General features: G+C 39.3%; 1 protein-coding gene across 1 annotated transcript in view; it reads left to right on the top strand.

The window, feature by feature from the left end:
- The first annotated feature begins 279 nt into the window (after positions 1-279).
- The window catches only part of LOC114137994 (ankyrin-3-like), a 130,652-nt gene continuing 110,820 nt past the window's right edge, over positions 280-20,111 (top strand). The window contains exons 1-2 of the mRNA XM_028006907.1: positions 280-524; positions 928-1,148. Coding sequence (XP_027862708.1) covers positions 1,080-1,148 — 69 coding nt within the window. The 5' untranslated portion in view covers positions 280-524; positions 928-1,079. The remainder of the gene's footprint in view (positions 525-927; positions 1,149-20,111) is intronic.

The following is a 20,111-nucleotide window of genomic DNA, read 5'->3' as shown; positions in this document are numbered from 1 at the left end:
CAGTTTTTTTTTTTTTTTTTCCAGTTGCCATTGATTGGATTATTGTTTGGCTAGTAGCAGTGTTAAATGCATGTTGCATGCCAGCTGTGTTTCCCCTTCCAACAAAATGACTTTTACACACTTCGGCCCAGTGACTGAGTCTGTTACAGTTTTCGGTAAGCCGATCCTGCTGGCAGAGGCTACCAGAGACACTTCCTTTTCTGGAAGGACCTGATGCATCGTGTCAGTGATCCTCTGCCTCTTCACCCCGCTCCCCCTCACCCTACCTCACTCCTCTCTCTGCCAGGCTGTTTGTGGAGAGACTCGTTTCATTTCCCAACGTCTGTGGAGAGAGGAACAGCAGAAGTCAGCCAGTCGGCAGAGTGAGGAGATTGCGTGGATGACGCCTCTTTTTTCTCTCTTTCAGCCTTTCCTTTCTGCCACTAACACCAGTAGCTTTCTCTCTTCTCATCCACCATCTATTTCAATCTAATCTCCATCTCAGCTATTTATTTTTTGAGAGTGTCTCCAGTTTCCATGCTCAGGTAGGCAGCAGCACATTCCTCCAGCAACACACTCCTTCATTCTACTTTCTTCTATTTTCTCCTACTTTCCTCGGAATATACCAACGTACTCCTCCACCTTCTCATTCTCTTCCTCCATCTCTATTTTTCTCCTCTCCCTCTGCCTCCACACCCTCGCCTGAGAGGGTGCTGGTGAGATTCGCCAATTGTGCTCACCAAAGGCAGCAAGTGGGAGTGGACCTCAAGCAAACCAGCAAAGCTTGCTTGCAAAAAGTGTGCGCTTTTGCAAATGTGGAGAGGAAGAAGAAGAGAGGAAGAGGGGGAGGCGGAGAAAGGGGAGTAGGTGGAGTGGAGGGAGTGAGAGAAAGAAAAGCATCAGCACAGTCTTCCCAGTCTCTCCTCTTTTCTCACACTGTACCCCCAGTCTGCATGGGAGCGAATCTGCCTCCTCTGCTCCTAAATGGACATTTCTGTGGCAACGTTGAGTCGCTGAAGGCAGCTCCGCTCCACAAGCTCCAACATGCTGGATTTTAACACAAGTGGGGAGCGGAGAGGAACTGGGGGAGATCTCTGAATATGAGTGAGGAGGCTAAGGAGAAAGCAGGCGGCGGGAAAGGAGCCCATCGCAAGAAGAAAGGCAAAAAGGTAAGAGAGCTTGAAAAGCTGCCTTGTATCTCTCTATGGCTGGGTTTGTTGTGAAAGAAGTCTGAGGTTTCTGCTTGAGGTGCGCCTCACTCGTAAGGTTGGCAAGGCAAAAGTGGCTGAAGACTTGTTTTGATTGATTTTATTTTCATTTGCTGTCTCTGATCACCAGGTTTTATAACAGGTGCAGGTTTCTTGCCAGTATATTTGGAAGCACATTGTGTGCGTCTGCTTTGTTTTTTCTTGTCTATTACTGCCCGTCTTCTGCGCGCGCTCTCAGACGGAGAGAGAAATATGCGCTCAGCCTCACCTTAGCATTCCCAACCAGCTTGGTTGGGAATGCTACCAAACCAAGCTGAGGAACCGTACATCAATCACCGCTTATTATTTTTCTGATGCTGCAACTGGTTGGTCTGGTTGTTTTGTTGTTGCTGAAAATGAGTGACTAAGAGAGCTGCGGTATGTGAAGTGGGTAGAGAGAGGGAGAGGGAGAAAGAGAGAGAGAGCATGGGGATGTCCTCAGGGGTTAGGGTGGGGGCAGCAAGACGCATGTAACGCACAGGCATCTGTTGGGCTGTCAAACTCTCTCACAGCTGTGTGTGTGTGTGTGTGTAGGGGTGTTTGAGCCACATGCACTGTCTGGTAAACACTGTCCCGTTTTGCTCTGCCAGACCTGTTTTTAATGGTTTTATAATTGAAGGTGTTTGCTGCATGAACATGTTTTGACTTCTGACGTGGAATGTTTCATTTTGTGATGAATTTTTTCTGGATGCGTTTCAGCACCCTGATTGGTTTTTTTTTGTTTGTTTTTTTCTCTCTCTCTTTCAAAATTACAAAAGATTACAACTCTGGCTTGCTCCAGTTCCTCCAGTGCTTTTGGGTCAATTGTTGAGCCAAAAGACAAACTAATCCAATTCATATGCAGTCATTATTAATAATCCTTGTTGGTCCAAATTCTTCTCCAATCAATCCACTGCATTACAGTATAATATTTGTTTGTATTCACAGCAAGATGAAACATATGGCTCTTTACCAGGGTGTCATTGTGTCAAGGGATGACATGAATGCTCAAACATGGATATATATATATATATATATATATATATATATATATATATATATATATATACTGTATATATATGGATTTATGTGAGTGAGTTACTCTACCCTCATCTTGGGTTGCCTATCACTTTGTTTCAGCTTTCAAACCTATGGAGAAAGATTTTTTTTTTTCGAAACCCAGTTATATAATTGAACCACTTGTCACTTTTTCTAGCAAAGAAGGAGGTGCTTACCCAGATTGTCATTTAGGCAAGAGCTGTTACTGACTGCACTGTACTACTTACTGAATTTGCAATTACACATAGGTCTCATCATGGCAAAAAAATAGATCTATTAGTCAACAAATATTCCAAAAGGACCTCCTCTTCTTAAATACACTGGGAATCTTGTTAATCTTGTCCATATCATAAAAAAAATACACATAAATCACCCTTCTTCCATCTCCAAGTCTAAATCCTATAGAAAAACGTTTATGTTCACTAGAGATAATCCAAGATGTGCTCCATCTAAACTCATCTTAACTGTTTTCAAAGGAGACCTTTGACACCAGGAAATCATAGAATGGAGAGAAAATCCAAAGGATAAAGACAAAGAGAGCAGAAATGACACAGACACATTCAGTGTGTCCCATTAAATAATTTATAGCAGTGCTTAGTGGTTTAAAAAAAAAGAAAAGAAAAGCTGTCAATCTGGTTCCTCTAACTAGATTTATGTAAAGGAAATGTTTTAACACTGCTGAAAGAACCAGCAAACAAATGCTTACTTAAAAACATCTATTTATATCTAGATGAACATTTGATTTTCTTCAAAGTACTTCGTACAAATTTAAGCACCATTATTCATTCTGCTGATAAATATTTTTTCATCTTTGCGTATTATGGATCACTCCCTCTCATGACATGTTTTGCTAATCCCCGGTCCCCAGGGCACTGTTATTTTGGATATTTAAAATGTTTTCCTGATTCAAAGGAATGAATTGCCTCAGCAGTTCACCATCGAGTTCTGCAACATGAATCAGGTGTTTTGAACCAGGGAACAATTTAAAACCTGCAGGGCAGTGAACCCAATGAACCCGGACTCAAAATAAAAATGCCTTCATGGGTTTTATTTATGCAAGAAAGTCAGCATTAATAGCAATGTAATCTCCTGTAGTGAAAAACCAGTAATTATTACAAATATGTCTTTTAACGTTATAAATTTAGACTGTGTTAGCCACAGCCACAAGAAAAATGTTCACGTTTAAAGTATTATTAAATTAAATTACATACTATTATATTCCTAAAAACTTTGTTAGACTATGTCTTCATATATTTGGGCTCTGATTCTTGTATGAACCTGTTGACTCTTACAAAATATGACAGATTATAACATTGGATGAAACCAAAATAACTGTTTAATGATCTCGTGTTGGTAATTGTTGTGTACTGAGCCTAAGTAAACCTATTTCCTTACTGCAGACTACATGTATGAAATAGAAAATGACCTTGTATCATCGGCTGTCAGAGCTGGTAACCATGAAATATTGCATGCTGCACAGAAACATCCAAAAAAGCAAGAGACAGCAAGGTCAAAAAAGGACAAAAAGACCTGCCCTGATTCAACTTTTACTTTCCACTCAAGTAAAAATCGTGTCAAAGGTGGACATCAAACCACCACCAAAGCAGGAATATATCTGAGTGTGCTGGTACGCAGTCCAAAATGCATCGCTATTAGATGTGAAAAAGCTCCAACCATAATTAGATCAATAATAAAACAAAAACAAACAAAAAAAATTGTCAGTAGGGATACAGGCTCTAGCTCAGAGAAAACAGATAGCGTGACTGTTGAATAGGACATAATTTCAGTATCATGAGGATTCTCCAGTTGCATCTCTCTTCCCTGTCATATGTAGATAAAGGAGGCTAAATTCAGCCATGGGATTAAGTCGGAGGCCCAAAGTTCTCATTGTTCTCCCCAACAAACCTCGACCCGTTATCTCCCACTCACACACGAGCTGCGGACCTCAGCCCTGAAACTGAGAGCAGCACAGAAAAAGTAATACATATTCATGTCCCCCCCCTGTCTTCTGCATGTGAAACCAAACCGTTTATTGTGCAAGCACATACCCATGTGGGTTTGTGTTTTGCCGCATGTGAGCCCGCGCGTGTGCCCGATAAGTATGCCAGATGTGTTAATGACTGTAGCCATGGCAACTAGTTTCTGCTCTGAGCGAATGATGTCGACGGTGAGAGCAGGCAGGCAGGCAGGGGGAGGAGGTGAATACAGTGACCAGAAGATGGATATATTTTTCATGAGGCATCTCCAGTGACAGGTGGAAAGCTCAAGGATACGATCAAACATCTTTTAGACTCAAGGTCCCAGACTGATTGTGATTACAGCGGACGCCATAAATCAACACACCCAACTCGAGTCGTTTTGTATGGAAGCCCGTTTCCGCCAATCTGTAAAAAAAATAAAATATAAAATAATTATCTCATTATTTTGAGTTACTATCTCATTATTTTGAGTTACTATCGCATTATTTTGAGATAGTATCTCATTATTTTGAGATACTATCTCATTATAATGAGATAATTTATTTATATTTTTTTTAACAGAGTGGCGGAAACGAGCTTCCATAGTTTTGTCACCATTAGTTGCTTTTGAAGAATGTGTGTGTTAAGAACAACATGGCTGCTGTGTGTGCATTTCTGACTCTTGTTTGTTAATGTTTTGTGAAACACTTTGATGTTCCTCCGAGCGCCGGATGATATCCGAGAGGCTTTAATAATAATAATGCGATGTAGTTATAGAGATAATGAGGTTTACACAACACAAACGTTCACACAAGCACAGAAACAGAAAATTTATTTGCTTGCATTGCTCGTCGTCACACAGAAGTTGGGTCAAGTTGAATCGTTTCATGAAGCATTTTAATGTGCGGTTTGGCTGAGTGCTCACGAGTCAGAAGGCAATAAGACTCGAGTTGGTTTGTTTAGGTAGCTTACATTACACTTTTCTTTACCCACGTAAAACAGAAAAAACGGGAAGAAAGATGTGCTCGAAAAAAGAAACCAGTGGATGCACAAAGAGGAATGTCGGTTTCAGAATCTAAAATCAGGTTAACTATTTAGAGAGAGAAAATAGTAAAATAAATTTACCTCCTTTATCCAACAAGCCGACTAGTACCAGGCATAATTCCACGATTTATTTCACAAATTTTGAGAGAGTGCCAACTATGGTTCAGCACCAATGAAACTGTCTGAACCCCCTTTTCTAATCAACCATCCATTCCACTGAGGGTTAGGGGGAAAAAAACAAAAGTGGTTTATATGATGATACAGATTGATAGACACATTTTTTTAGCTTGTTTTTTATGTGCCTCATATATAAAAGCAGGATGTGCTCCAATAATAATGGCATTCTGGGATATGTAAAAGTCTCGCACTGGAATTCAAATTTAGGCTTGAACTACAATTCAAGTAGTTTACAGTAATTTACAATTCAAATTTAGGCTTTAGAGACTAATGCCTGTAATTTTAAGACTACAAAAGAATTACAAATCAATATTTAAACAGTTACTTTTTGTATTTTTAGTGGGGATTTTGAACAAAGTAGAACACTTGCTACATGCTAATACCAATGCAAGCTTAAGTAAAAGAGTTGCTGTTTCTGAGGTAAGTTAAAGTGAACACAACCCTGTGACACGATTATATGTCGTATGTTTTATCATCATGCCATTTCTTATTTCTTTGTGAAAGAGCCTCGACAAAATTTGATCAAGTTGTTGTTTACTTAAAAATTGAACTGAACTTTTAATTGAACAAACTGGGTCAAGTTTGTTTGTGTTTTTTAATATTTGAGTACAACAACCCAAGCTCTCTCTCAATAACATAAATCCATTATTTAGGGAAAAATAGCTCTTAATTTTTGTGATTATTTTAAAAATGCACATAAATGGAGTTCATATTGGACACCTGCAAAACTTCATTAAGACCAAATTCAGCACCATTTAGCCGAGCCAATCTGTGGACAGATTTATTCATAGGATTTGCTTAGCGGAAAAAGGGTTGTGTAAGAAACAACGGTGCTTGTGTCAGAAAATAAAAAAAAAACTCCTCAGCTGAACCTTCTGAATGTGTGCCTGTCAAGCATGCTGGCACAGGTAAGAAATGCGTTATCACTGCAACATTGGAATTCTGTCACAAACAAGTTGCTGCTGCTGCTGCTTTTGAGCAACCTGTGACACGAAAACTATATTTGTTTGAGAAAAAGGAAAAAAGCCTATGCTTGCCGACTGAACTTACCAGATAAAATCAACCAGTTAAACACAAAATGTGATGACTTAGCCTCTGTTTCTCCATTAGTCCATCTTTCACTGGACTAAATACGTCCCCTCTCTTTTGTGTTGACTCAGTGTTGTCTTGCTCCTAATGAGACAGTCAGCCAGCCGGGCTTCCAAGCTCAGCTGGCCCTGTTCTTTGTCTTGAAGGGAAAAACCCTGCCAGAGATGGAGAGGCCTGCGTCTGGAGGACAGGCGAAATAAAGCCGTTCTGTGACAGTGCCTTCAAAGAGAAATGGCACATCACATTCCCCAGATAACAGGAGGGGGAGCATTGGTAAATGTGCTGATGGAGGATGTGAAGTGTGTGTGTGTGCGTGGGCGTGTGTGTGTGTGAGAGAGAGAGAACAAACGAGGTGCGGCTTTTGTTTTGGAGATTACGCTAATGGACTTGGCACAGAACAAGTCCTTAAAGAGGCTATGCCTCATGGACCACTGGAGAGAAAATGTGGAAAAAGAAAAGAGGAAAACACTGAAATAGTCTGAGAGCAGCAGGTGAACCGTGCAGAGTGTGAGTGAATGAAGGGGTGAATGAATGAAAGTCTTGTTCCAGAAAATACTTTTTAAATAACTATTAAAGTGTGAATCGCAATAAAAACACATAGAGGCTCACATAGCGGCTTGCTTGTTTTTTCTTCTTTGGTCACTATACTAAACAAGGAATATTTTTCAATTTCTGAAATTAATTCAATTTTATTATGTTCCAAAATATAAAACTGACTTCCGGTTTGGTTGGAGCAGAGCAAATAACCGCTTGAAAAAAATGTGCAAGGTTGATGTTTTGATTTTTTTTTATTTTAAATAAAACACGTTCACGTCACTTTGGAGCGATGTTGTGTTGACGTGTTGTGAACCTATGTGCCAGCTGTACGCACAGCTGTTGGGGAAATCCCCTTCCGTCCCAGGGAGATTCCTCCGACTGGCATCTGCAGTTACGTGGAGTTTGCGCTAGCTGGATGCTACACGTAGCCATTTGGACGTAAGTTGATTTTTCTAAAGTATTCGTGATGTTTGCATTAAGCTTGTTTCGGGTGAGTAATTCAGTTGAGTGCAAAGATGGGTTGCTGTTGAAAGATGCGTGCACTGACATACAGTTGTAACTGCATGCAAAACCTTAATGTTCCTAAAAACGTAAGAGTTTTACGATGCCAGAGAGTACTTTCTGTTGTTTTTGTTGTGTTTTATTGTTGCAGGACAGAACGGTGCTTTTCTCACTAAACATTATGCGTTGAGGTAGAAAACAAGCTAATGACTACTTGCCGTACAGTGGAGATGGCAACATGAAAATGATGGATCTTTTTTTAGTTCCTACACACTATAACTCTTTCTGTTTTTTGCAAACAAAATATTATAAACAAAAACGTGTTATCCTTCATTCAGCCAACTGGGCAGTGCCATTCAGCAGGCGGAGGGAGAGCAGAATCACATTCTTATGCTCTGAGTGCAGATGAAAATGATCAGAAACTCTTTGTCATCTTATTAAAACGACTTTATGCCAGCAGCAATGGAGAAATACATGTCTACTTAGAAGTTGAACCTGATTGATATTACTTTTATGCTTTAAAAACCTAAGATTCTTAGCCCTATCTTCAACATGTTCCACATACAACACCAAAATGTGATTACTTATATAAAGCAGTCCACACACTTCCACAAGTCAGTGTGGAGGTGTGTGTGAATCCACATGTGCCATTCCTCCGGAGCAATATAAATGCAGGCATGCATGCCCACGCGGGCGGCTGCGTTCCTGCCGTTTCTCTGTGGATGTGAGTTTTGGGTAGGTAGGCGTCCGGGAGCTTGGGCACAGCTGCAAGCCCTCAGGAGAGGGCAGAGGGATCAGCCTGTCAGAACTCCATCAATCTCAGATGAACCGTCCCTGATCTTGTGCTTCCGTCAAGTCGGGGAAGGAGGAGGAGGAGGTGAAAATGAAGATGAGGAACCAGGGGAGAAGGTGAAATAGAGAGGGCTGAAAAGAGCGACAGGAGACGGAGAAGTAAGGGTGAGGGTGAGGTGACGGAGGAGAAGGGAAAAGCTCGTGATGGGAGTGATTCAGAGTCATTTTGCTCCGCTTAGCTTACGATGTCATCAGAGTAACTTCTCGGTTCTGGCATCAGAATATTTAAATTTCCAACATTTTCAATATTTTGATTTTTAAATAATAACTATACATTTCAGTTCAGTTCTTGATTAATTTACATATGTTTTATCATAGATAATTCTTAACAAAATTATTTAAATCACATCTGGAATTTGATACAATCAACTTATTAAATAAGATATAAAACAGAAGAAAGTCCTGCATTATTGAGTTTTTATTCATTACATTACTTTTTTAAGTACTAAAGTTAATATTAAACTGTTTGTAGTGTGTTTAGCAGCTAACAGTTAGCCATTTTAGTATTTATACATCACTTGGAAGCATTTTTAAGTGATGGGAGCTTTTTTTTTGTGACCATTGGATGGCTCAGTTTTAGTGTACTGTACGCACATGATGTGCAGAGTCTGTATTCCTCCACATGGTCGTCATGGATTCCGTTTCCAGTGTCGGAAACTGAATCAAGTTTCCGAATCCAGTTTACTGTGTTTATACTGTTCAATAAAGACCGCTTTATTGAGGCTAAAAGACTCTAAAAAAAAGTGGATGAGGCTTTTTAAGTATTTCGGTAATCAAGTGTTCAACACAATAGAAAAACTCAAGAAGTACTTCCTTTTATCCTTCAAAATAAAAGGATGGCATCAGCTGGACAGGACTTCATGAGACAGACCTCACTTTGCTGAGAACTACTGCAGAGTTGAAATACACCAGATGTTGCCATACACCTTGTGTTTTATGTAATCCAACATGTCTGGTCTTATTTTCTTGACCAGCTTTAAAGAAGTTATCCTTTTGAAATGATTTGGCACTGATTAACAGTGTTATTTCTGCTTTCTATGTATTAAGCTGACACTTCAAGTCCAGTCGCAGCAACACAACATTAGAGGCAGACAGAACACAGTCAGCTAACAAGCTCCTGAACTAGATCTAATCAACAAATATACTCAGCAGTGACAACCCACTCTTCAGTCTGTTTCAGTTCATTTTTCATATTCTCCTCCACATTCACGATGAAAAAACAAGCAATCTGAAAGGCCTTGGTTAGTTTTTTTTTCTTCTCTTGTTTTCTTTCATGTCTGTCTGCAAGAATGAATCAATAACACCGAGGCCAGAGAGTAATTTAAACGAGTGTTTTTCACCGTTTAACAAAAAGGGGTACCGAGCTGTAACGTAATGTCTAATTAAAAATTTGTGAAGACTTTTGTGTAATTAAAAATAGATTTGTTGAATTACTGGATAAGTCTGGATGTGAACTAGCTGAAGATTTTCAGCTGGGGCTGCTTGGTGACCCAGAATGCAGCTGCTTTGAGACATCTAGTGTAATGATGTGCGCTCGGATATCCACTTGACTGGTACTTTCCTCTGCTGGCAGCAACTCTTGCCTGAATCAGAGACCGTTTTCCGTTCCCAGCAGCTCTGAGCGTTAGGGCTTTTTTTTTTCCTTCTGTTAAGCTCTTTCTGTTCCTTCCTTTTCCTCAAATTTCTTTCTCCTCTTAGTACATGGCATTATGACACAATACATTTTAAAAAGAAACAAAGATTTTTCCTGTCAGATTCACAACTCTCATTGTTATCCAATTTGGGATTGATTCTTCCTGCACTGTTGCTATGGCAACTGTCAAGAGGAGCTAAGCAGGATGACAAAATTTGTTAAAAGTGGAGATGCATCCGTCAGACGGGGTGCATAGTTTCTAATCTCTTTTGTAAAGCCTATAAATATTTTTCTGTCAGAACTGCAATTAACAACATAAATATTTCTTCAAGCCTTCCTGTTCAAGGAGAGGCAACATCTCACTGCATTTGCGAGAGGGCAGTCAAAGTAAAACAGGTCATGGCTCATTTAGATTTTACATGTTTTAAACACCTTATGTTGACGTACATTTCATTAGGCATCAGTCCCTGTATGAGTTTCCTAGAGCAGTGGTTCCCTAACCTGGTCCTCTCGTACCCGTCCCCTGCATGTTTCAGGTGTCTCCTTGACTTAAGTAAACGGGTGATGGCAGGACAAGGTGGCGGATGGATGGATGGATTGTCTGCAGTATTGGGGGTGCTGCCCTGGTTTGTTGTGAAGAAGGAGCTGAGACAATAATGAGCTTCTGATTTATTGGTCTGTATACGTTCTGACACCAGCCACTGTCATCAGAAATGGATTATGACCGAAGGAATAACAGCTTGGACACTAGCGAGTGATACTAGCTTACTTAATAGAGGTGTCTGGATTCATCCTTGGACATAGGGTGCAAGGTTATGTCCCTCAGAGGAAGCTTACAGTAGTCTGTGTGGCAATACATAGATGATATATGGATATACTTAAACGACATATTTTTGACTTAGGCTATCATATCATGCCTGAAGTTTAACATTTTAGTCATTCTTTTGAGTTAACTGGTGTAGATAAATTCATACGTTTTGACTTATAAGCAGCTTTATATCAGGATTTCAAATTAGATAATTGATTCTTAAGTAGGTCTGCAAAAAATGGCAAAAATAAAATAGAACACATTAAACATTTTGTTACAAATGTGTGCTTTAAGAACCTACCTAGTGTTGGGTGACCTAATTTCAAGATACATTTTTGATACTCTAGTGTCTAGAAAATTATGAAACTTATAGAAAGAAGAAATCCATTAATCTAAGTCGGTCATGCACTGAATTTTGAAATGCAATCAGTGTAGAAACTTGTACATTTATTTCTTAGTTGTTTCTCAGTTAGTCAGCCAAAAATGGCTCTGGTTTATTGTTCTTCTGCTTTTGAAAGAACTGGTTAACAATAATTAACCAGTTCTATGAACAAGTTCTATGAAAATAATTAGACAGAAAGTGACGACATTAACATGAAGACATTAACAATGATCCCACCCCGGTTTCCACAGTGAAGACATCATTGTCAAGTGAAGTAAATTCATGTCTTGTCATTTTTGAAGTGCAAATTGATTTTACTTGCAATAAATATTCATTGAAAGCACTGTGGGTGCGAACAGAACAGATGACAGATTCAAACGTTATAGCTGTGACCCTTCTATGACTTCCATCAGGCCGGTGACATTTATGATGCTGTTCATAACTGAGAAAAGATCATCTACTGTGAAGGACAGTAAATGATCTCCCTCGTAGCCAGTTTTTCTTCTCAGGTGTTGTTTATTGAAGTAGTGGATGTATTTTGGGATTGGGAAAACTTCCAGTGGAGCCGTTCCAGATGGCTCACTAGTGCTTCCTCCATTGGATGAAGAATAAGAGCCTCTTGGAGAGTAGGATGAATAAATAAAAGAAAATGAAGTGAAGGGAGATGGCTGTCTCACAACGAATCTGCAGTTTGTTAAGACCCTGCTGTTGAACTTCCTGCTTGAAGATGCATTTAACGGCAGGGTCCTGGATTTTCTGGATAGGAAATTGAAAATATTTAAGGGAGAACACCAAAGAATCAAAATGTGTGCTTTGTAATAGAAAGCAGATTGCCAGTTTGGCACGATTCAGGATGAGGCAGTGCCAGAAAACCAGGTGAGGGAAATATCCAGGAAACATGCCGTGCAGTGTTTATTAAGAATCACCCTTTCTGTGTTTAAATCTATATTTCAGCATGATTCTGCTTTTCTATCTATATAATTCTGTTCTGGTGGTTGTTTTACAGGCTGGGTTTGACTTATTTAAATAGCTTATCAGGATAAAAAGTGTTCTTATGTTGTATAAAAGATGGCTGCTTGATGGTGGGCCCAGAAATGGTTACCTTCGCTCTGGATCCTACATCCTACCTGTGTTCAGACAATAAATGTCATTTGAGGTTAGAACAATGTTCACTTTCTTTCATTCAGTGACTCAGATGTTTCTGTGCCCAAGAGACTGCTGCAGAGACAACTTTTACTTAAAGAAGTTGTAATTCTCTAAATTTACATCATGCTTCACCTTTCTAGAGAAGTTACCCAGCCAAATTCTGATCAGTCTCTTTAGTTTATGTTCAACAATCCTCTGTTAGATAATCTGTCATGGTGCAATTGGAAGATTACATCTCAGAAAGTTGCCGAAAGGAGCAATAATCTGAATGCTTCTGCTGTTTTGTTTCCGTTGATTCATCAAGCTAGGCCATAATCTTCATGGTGCTGTGTGCTTCACACATATGAGAGTGGGTTTGCTAAACAAGAAAGGTATGTCAGTGTATTTGGCAAAACGTTTGAGAGAAAAACCCAGGAAATTGAAGACAAATTCAAAGCTCAACCAGAATTTCTGTCTTCTGATAACAGCAAGGTGTCGAGCCACTGCTCCTCCGCATTGAAATGAGTCTACTGAGATGGTTTCAGTATCTGGTGCCTCCCCTCTAAGGTTTGTTCAGGCACATACCACCCTGAGGAGACCCAAGGGACAGAAGCAGAGGGACTGCGTTAGTCTCCTGGCCTGGGATTGCCTTGGGATCCTGCCGGAGACAGAGAGGGATTTCTGTTTCCTGCCTCTTACCCAAAACCTGACTGAAGAGGATCAGGGTGTTAGTTTTTAAGGACAGAGTTTCAGCCACAGAAGTAAGACTTCCTGCGGAGTATCCGAAACATCTGGCTGTGATTTAAAGTTGAAAAAAAAAGAAGAAACGATCGAATAACTGTTTTTACTGAAGTAAAAATAAGTTTGCTGATTACATAGTAGAGTTGCAAAGGAAGGTTAGAAAGGGTAAATGATTCCTTGAATGTAGCGGACTGTTCTGGGCCTCTTGCGAAAGATCTGTATTTTTTTGAAAAGAAGGTTTCCTTAGAAACCAATGAAACATTGCCCAAAGAAATATTGAAGTATTCATTTCCATTGCGATTCTTGTGTTTATATATCAGACTTTTTGACTTTCCATCAGCTGTCAACAGAAGCTCTGCTGTAAAACCCACCTTTTGTGTTGTAGATTTTGAAGATTATTTTGTAGGTTTAAATTTATTTGTTTGGGTTATTTTGGGGCAGCCAGCTCTGGGTTGACAGGCTTATCATGTGAGCCCTGAGGCAACATGACCTGAACTACAGTACTGTCACACCTTTTGAAAAATGGATTGAAAGGACTAGGTAGTCTAGAGGAAGGTGGGTGAAGATAATGGATGAGTGTCATGAGAGACGTGAAGGGGGGGGGACATTTTTTAAGAGATAAAAGAACATAGATTCCCAACAGGTACTGAATCCTTGGATGTAAACCTGAAATAGCTTTTGTTCAGGATATTCCCTGGGGCCTCTGTAATAGTCACAAAGGAGGCATCTTTACCACAGTATTACATAAGAAGAAAAAATGTCTCCTCAGTATTCTGGTAAAACTTTGACATTTGTTGAGTTTTATTATGACAGAAAATAAAAATCTTTCTCCAACTCATCTGCTCTCCTTTCCTCAGAGCAGAGGAGCCAGACAGATGGGATTCACTTGATATTGATATCTCAATTTGTGCTGAAGACAGACTAATGTGGCTTTGATTTGATTATGCGCCATGCGCTTCTGGGAGAGAGTAAAGGTGGCCGTCTGCTTTGTTTGGATCTGTCCTTTTGTTTGCCTTGAGATATTTTTGTCTGTGTTAAACCCAGATGCTTTCTGTTTCTGGTCAGTGACTGATAGTGGCACTTTTTTGTTGTTTATGAGCAAACATTTAAATGTATTCTCCCATCCACCACCAATTCTGATAGTCACTGATTTCATTGCCTACTTCATTTGGTTTAATTAATTTACTTTTTGCTACACAGGCCAGAATCATCAATTGTAGGCCACATAAGTGGGCTTTTTTTAATGAGAGTCCACCCTCAAATGTGTAACTTTGAGAGGATGTAAATGTACAAATTAAGAATTAAATTAATAGAATGTTTTACAAAAAAATATGAGTTATGATTGTTCAATTTGTTGCTTTACCAGAATCAGGCCATTGGGAGTCAAACGGGCAAAGCATGCAAGTCTCATGTGTGTGTTGCGTGTTTTGTTGTGGGTGTTTGCTGTAGAATGTCCCTGTGTTTTCCTGGACAGCAGCAGGGTTTCTCCTGGCCTGGGGTCAGAGGCAGCAAACACACAATGTGACAAACTCCAGCTGTGAGGGTGTGAATCTGCTAATGAGATAGCCTTTGTATGTGGTTGCACGAGTGTGTGTTTGTCCATGAAATGACCTGAATGGACATTTTTACAAGAGGTGATCATTGTCATTATCTGCAGCATCAAACACCGTAATGATGTTGCAGATCCTTCAAATGCTCTACAAAATGGAACATTTTGAAAGAATATCAAATATCTTGTTTACAAAATGCGTTATTTGTTTCAGCATTGACTGTTTATTGGCTTATTTACAGTCATATTCAACAAATTAGAGTTTAGATGAGGCCCATTTGTTTAGACCTTTAGAAAATATCAACCTTTAAGCCGGTATTAAACATACTTTTCATTAAACTTTGATTTCTGTATAAAATATGTTATTCATTGGTCTAATCATGTAATATTCAAATTTTAAATAGCCTGTTTTTTAAAACATGCAAGTGTATTATTATCATTATCATAAATAACATCCTTTGTGTGTAATTAATCCATATAATGTGTTAAACATAGCGATAAAGTTCCTGAAATAAATTGGCATTTCAGTAACATTCAAATTTATTGAATAGGTCTGTATTTATGGAAAGCCTTAAAGTCAACTTGCCTTTTATTCTTGACTCAAACATTTTGAAAAAGTGAACTTGTAATTTGTTCACATTTCCAATCCAATCCAATATTCTTTTTATTCTTTTCACTTATTGATCCTGCTAAAGCTCACTCTAAAAAATAAAACCAAAGTAATTTTAAGTCATATTTTTTAAAATTTGATTAAAATTTTTTATTACTAATCTGTTTCTGTTAGCCACTCTAACATGGGAAAGACAACAGGACATGCCACTAAGGTAAAGCAGCTGAGTCAGTCTTCACCAGTCAAGAACTGTATAAAAGAAAACAGCTACATACCTAAAAACGGCCCTCACGTCTCTACAAATAAAAAGCTTGAAAGATTTTCACCACAATGGTACGGAGACAAAAAAGTTTTAGTAAGCTAACTATCAGTTGAATTACAGGAGAAGGCTTTTGAACAATTTGTTAAACTCTCCTGGGGCATGAAGTGGAACCATGTGCTTTGCAGAAAGAGTCTTAAGATTCGGTTTTACTGCAACACACATTACAGGTGGGCTATAGAGCAAAACAGTCCTTTCCAGAAGTAGGAAACATACTTTCAGCAGCCGACACCTGAGGAAGTTACTAGTTGGACCATCTGCTAGTGATGGTTTCAGTCCGACTCGTAGACAACAACAGCAACAGTTAAAATAAAACAGCTACATATTTGTAGATTATTCCCTTTATTTATTTTTCAAATTAAAAAGTCAAGTTGAAATAATTTCTCAATAATTCTGTCCTAAACTGAACATTTTTTTGATCACGGGAAGTTATAAACATTGACTTGCAGAGGCAAAGAGCTGCAGATGTCTCCTGGTGATTAAATGTGACTAAAAGGAGTAGGTAGACAGAGAAGGAAGGGTTGTCAAAGGCTGCCAATATGGTGAGATTCAGCAGAGCACAGAGGAAGTGTAAAATGATGTGATTGTGTTGAGAGGAAGCTGCGGGAGCAAGGAGGGGAGAGGAAGGCTCAGCGTTCACCCACTTGTGTCATGAATAAATCACTGCTGATATCTTCTTGGTGTCTGGCCCAGTGCAGACCAGCATGCTTTCATAGTTATAGCTCATCCCAGATGGCCTAGTTTACCCACAGAGAATAAGCCAAGTCATAATTTACCAGCTGGGGACTATTTCTGATTGCTTCATCCATCATGAATTACCCGGCACAACTGAAGTCGACCCGAGGACCCCGGTCGAACAAAGAGGGCATCCCCTGCCGCTGGAATCACTTGAACGAAAGACAAAACAATCGCATGATAGGGGAAGCAGCTGAAATGCACATTTCAGAGAGCCGACAAAAAGTTATTTGAGTTCTGCAGCATGAAGAATTTTTCTAAAAATTACTGACGTTACATCCACAGCGAAGGGTGTTATGTAAAAAGTGAGTGGGAAGATGAAATCACTGCCAAAAGGGAGGGAAAAAAGTCAAAATTACAGAATAATAAAGTTTTGTCAGCACTGTAGGGCTTTGCAATACTGATGACTAAGTTCTGAGGGAACAAAAAGACACATTTTTTTCCCTCGGTGTGATTAAACAATGGAGACATCCTCCTCACTGCTCAGCACAGAGAGGGATTGAGTAGTTCAAGGAAGATCTAGGCTCTGCTGTAACTGCAATATTTGCCACAGCTCTTCTTTTGTCTGTGATTTAGGTTCATTAACAGCTTTGGACACTAATAAGGTGACAGAAAGTAAAGGTGTACAATCTAATTTGAAAGTCTTGTTAGGTCTGACTTTTTCTCCTGCAAGGAGCGGCTAAAGCTTTCTGATTTGAGTTGTGAACATCAATTAGGGTTTATTCACCTCCAAATATAGTATACAGGTGAAACTGTTGTAGTTATAAATGGATTATTATCAAACATCACTGAAGCATTTCATCAGAGGTGGCAAAAATGCCACTAATTCGTCTTAACTCTTCCTGATGACCTGCCTGCTTCAGCCATATTTGTCCGAACACTTTCAGTGGAAGTCTTGCTTTCTTCAGGACTGTACTCCTATTGCACTAAAACGATGCGCATCCCTTACAGCTTAAACTGCCCAAACTACCAAACACACATCAAGTGGAGTGACATCTTGTCCTTGATCGAAATGTCTTAACATAATGTTGACCAACCTTTCGCAGCTGGAACAGCTTCATCTCCTCTGCAAAGGCTTTTCACAAGGTTTATGGTTTTTCTTCCACAGGTCAGACGTTGATGTTTGACCCCTGGCTCACAGTCTCTAATTTATCCCAAAGATGAGGTTACCATGTCGACATTGGTGTGCCCTCACGGCGGAAAAGGATGGGGTCATTCTCAAACTGCTCCAGCAAAGTTGGGAGGAGAATGTTGTCCTAAACGTCTCGGCGTGCTGAAGGCAGGAGAACTGAACATGCTTGCTCAAGTATCCACTTTATTTCATGCTCCATGACAACCCGCTGCAGGAAGCCTGTATTAAATCAAATAACATCACCGCCCAGAAAGTTTTCATATTATCACAGCTTCAATAACGGTACTGCACGGGTCTGTCGGTGTGTGCTAAAGCGCCACCTTTCCTAACAGAAGAAAGCAGCTTGCTGCATATGTTACCAGCATAATCACAGTTAAGAGTTTTGCAAGGGAAGCATTAGTATTGATTCTGCACAGTCCAGAGACTGGGTAATGTGCTGAGAGGATTCATCGGCAGCCATAAATGAGGAATCACAGGAAATAAAAAGCTCATATAAGAACAATAACATAAAGAAAAACATTTGAGACCAAGACATTGTGGATGTTTTTATTGACTCTTTTTAGGTGAATCAGGCAAATTTGTTTATATTAGAATATCTTTAGAATTCATGTATTCTTCTGTGTTATCAGGATGTAATTAAAGACGTTTTTTTTTCCCAAAAGAAATTAGTTCAAGATCAATTTACTGCTTTGAGGTTTCCCATAATGGTCAGAAACAGACCACAAAACAGCACGCTTTTAGGAAGGATATCAAAAGACCAAATGTAGCTTAATATATGTGGCATTTAAAATAAAAAAAAATCTATATGGTCATATGTTGGGAATGTAAAAAGGCTCCAGAGCTTCTGTAGTAGATTGCATAATCTTGAGATGCTGCATATATAACTTCACCAACTAGAAATATTCACCTTAAATGAAAAATACAACATATCTTATGCGACACGTTTCTTCACATTGTTGATCTTAATTTGATCCCCTCTCATCTGTCTTTATCTGCTTCAGTTGCCAAAACAGAATCCCCCTCCTCCGGGCAATCGTTCTCTTTGGCTCAGTGGAATAAAACATTGTCCACTGTGTGACCTCCTTTCCTCCTTACACTTTCAGCCCATAGCTGTTGCTTTTTTCCCCTTTCTTTCATTTAAAATTTTTTTTGTCTCATCTTTTCAGTTACCTTTCTTGATGTAATCTTTCTTGGTTTTTTTTGTTGTTGTTTTTTTTGGCTGCGTTCTCATTGAGACACGGACTAAAACCTGAAGGAGAGTTCCGTTTTCCCTAAAGAAGCAGCAGCTCACGCAGGAGCCAGGCAAAGAAAGAACTGCCTGAACATCAAAGCCTCCTGCCATTCTCGGCCTGCTGGAAACCCAGAGCGCTGGCCAGAGAATAGGTGAAGGAGTAGGAGGTTGGAGAGGGGATGTAAAATAGACATCTTCCAGTGAAAAGTGTCTCTTCTCCCCCCCTCACTGCAGGCATGTATATATGTGGCTGTCTGCATTTCAGAGTATTCAGTTCCAGGCCTTGCGTGTGTTCGCTAGCAGCCCTGCAGCCCAGCATGTGGCATCTCGAACCTGCCTGCAATCAAACTCCTAGTGTTTCTCTGCATTGGAGTCTCAGGGGTGAGAAAGTTTTTCCATGGATAAATATGAAAGACAGTGAAGATCTTCACTACTAGGTTGCTACTGCTGTTCACACTTCTGATTCCCTTAATAAAACATTATTTCTCAGCAATTTTGACTTGTTAAAATATATTTCAAGCTTTTTGCCCAGACAACTTTTTAATGACCAATGAACAGCGTCCTATCTTTTTTCTGTGAGTTTGTTTGGAGTGCTGATAACTGGTATCAGAGCCTAGTGAGTTTTCTCTCTGGGCATGACACATTGGTTTCCTTTCCTCTTTCTAAGGTAAGAGTTGTTAAAACTACATGTAGCAATCTATGAGCTTCATGTCTGTTAAGCGGCTGATTGCAGGTTGGCAGAGTGAGCAGATAGCTTGACTTTTTTTTTTAACAAATTGAAATCTGCTTATTGTGCTTTTGTTTTATAAAGGGCAGAGCAGAAAGAGGGATGACATTTAGAAATACCCACTTGAAAAAATACTATTTTTAAGACTGTGTTACTTTGTGTGTTATATTATTTAGCAGTAAGAGGAATAATTGCTTTCTTTTCTGTTTAAAATAGAAGCAGTAAGATGATAATCAAATTTACATTGAATTATTGCCTAGACACCTTCATACTGTATACTGCAGCTTATTTACTTAAGATTATAACACAGTAAGAATCTCACAACAGTTAATATCAAGCTCATCTTGTACCTGAGTACAGTGTTGACCTGTGATTTTATTACGCTAACATTGCTCTCTTCTTCTTCTGTTCAAGAACTTTAACATTATTTTGACTTTATTATTTACTATGTCTCTTAGTCAGTTTTTCTATAAATGTACAAGTCATCCCAAGTTTTTCCCACAACAAAGTATTTTTCTTATAGTTTTTCTTTTTCTTGTTTGCAATAAATACAACCGACAGCCATCCAGGTCAGATTTGGAGGTCTGTGTTCGTTCTTTCGCTCCCTCATCTGTCTGGATGAGCCACTGATATTTTGTTATCTGCTCCTTTTGCAAAGCATTTGTCACAGTGATGTTCTACAGCAGAAACAACATAC

This window comes from Xiphophorus couchianus, chromosome 22, assembly GCF_001444195.1.
Source record: "Xiphophorus couchianus chromosome 22, X_couchianus-1.0, whole genome shotgun sequence".
NCBI classification, from domain to species: domain Eukaryota; kingdom Metazoa; phylum Chordata; class Actinopteri; order Cyprinodontiformes; family Poeciliidae; genus Xiphophorus; species Xiphophorus couchianus.
The sequence above is the reverse complement of the archived record's forward strand: the minus strand, read 5'-3'. Positions and strand labels throughout refer to the sequence as shown.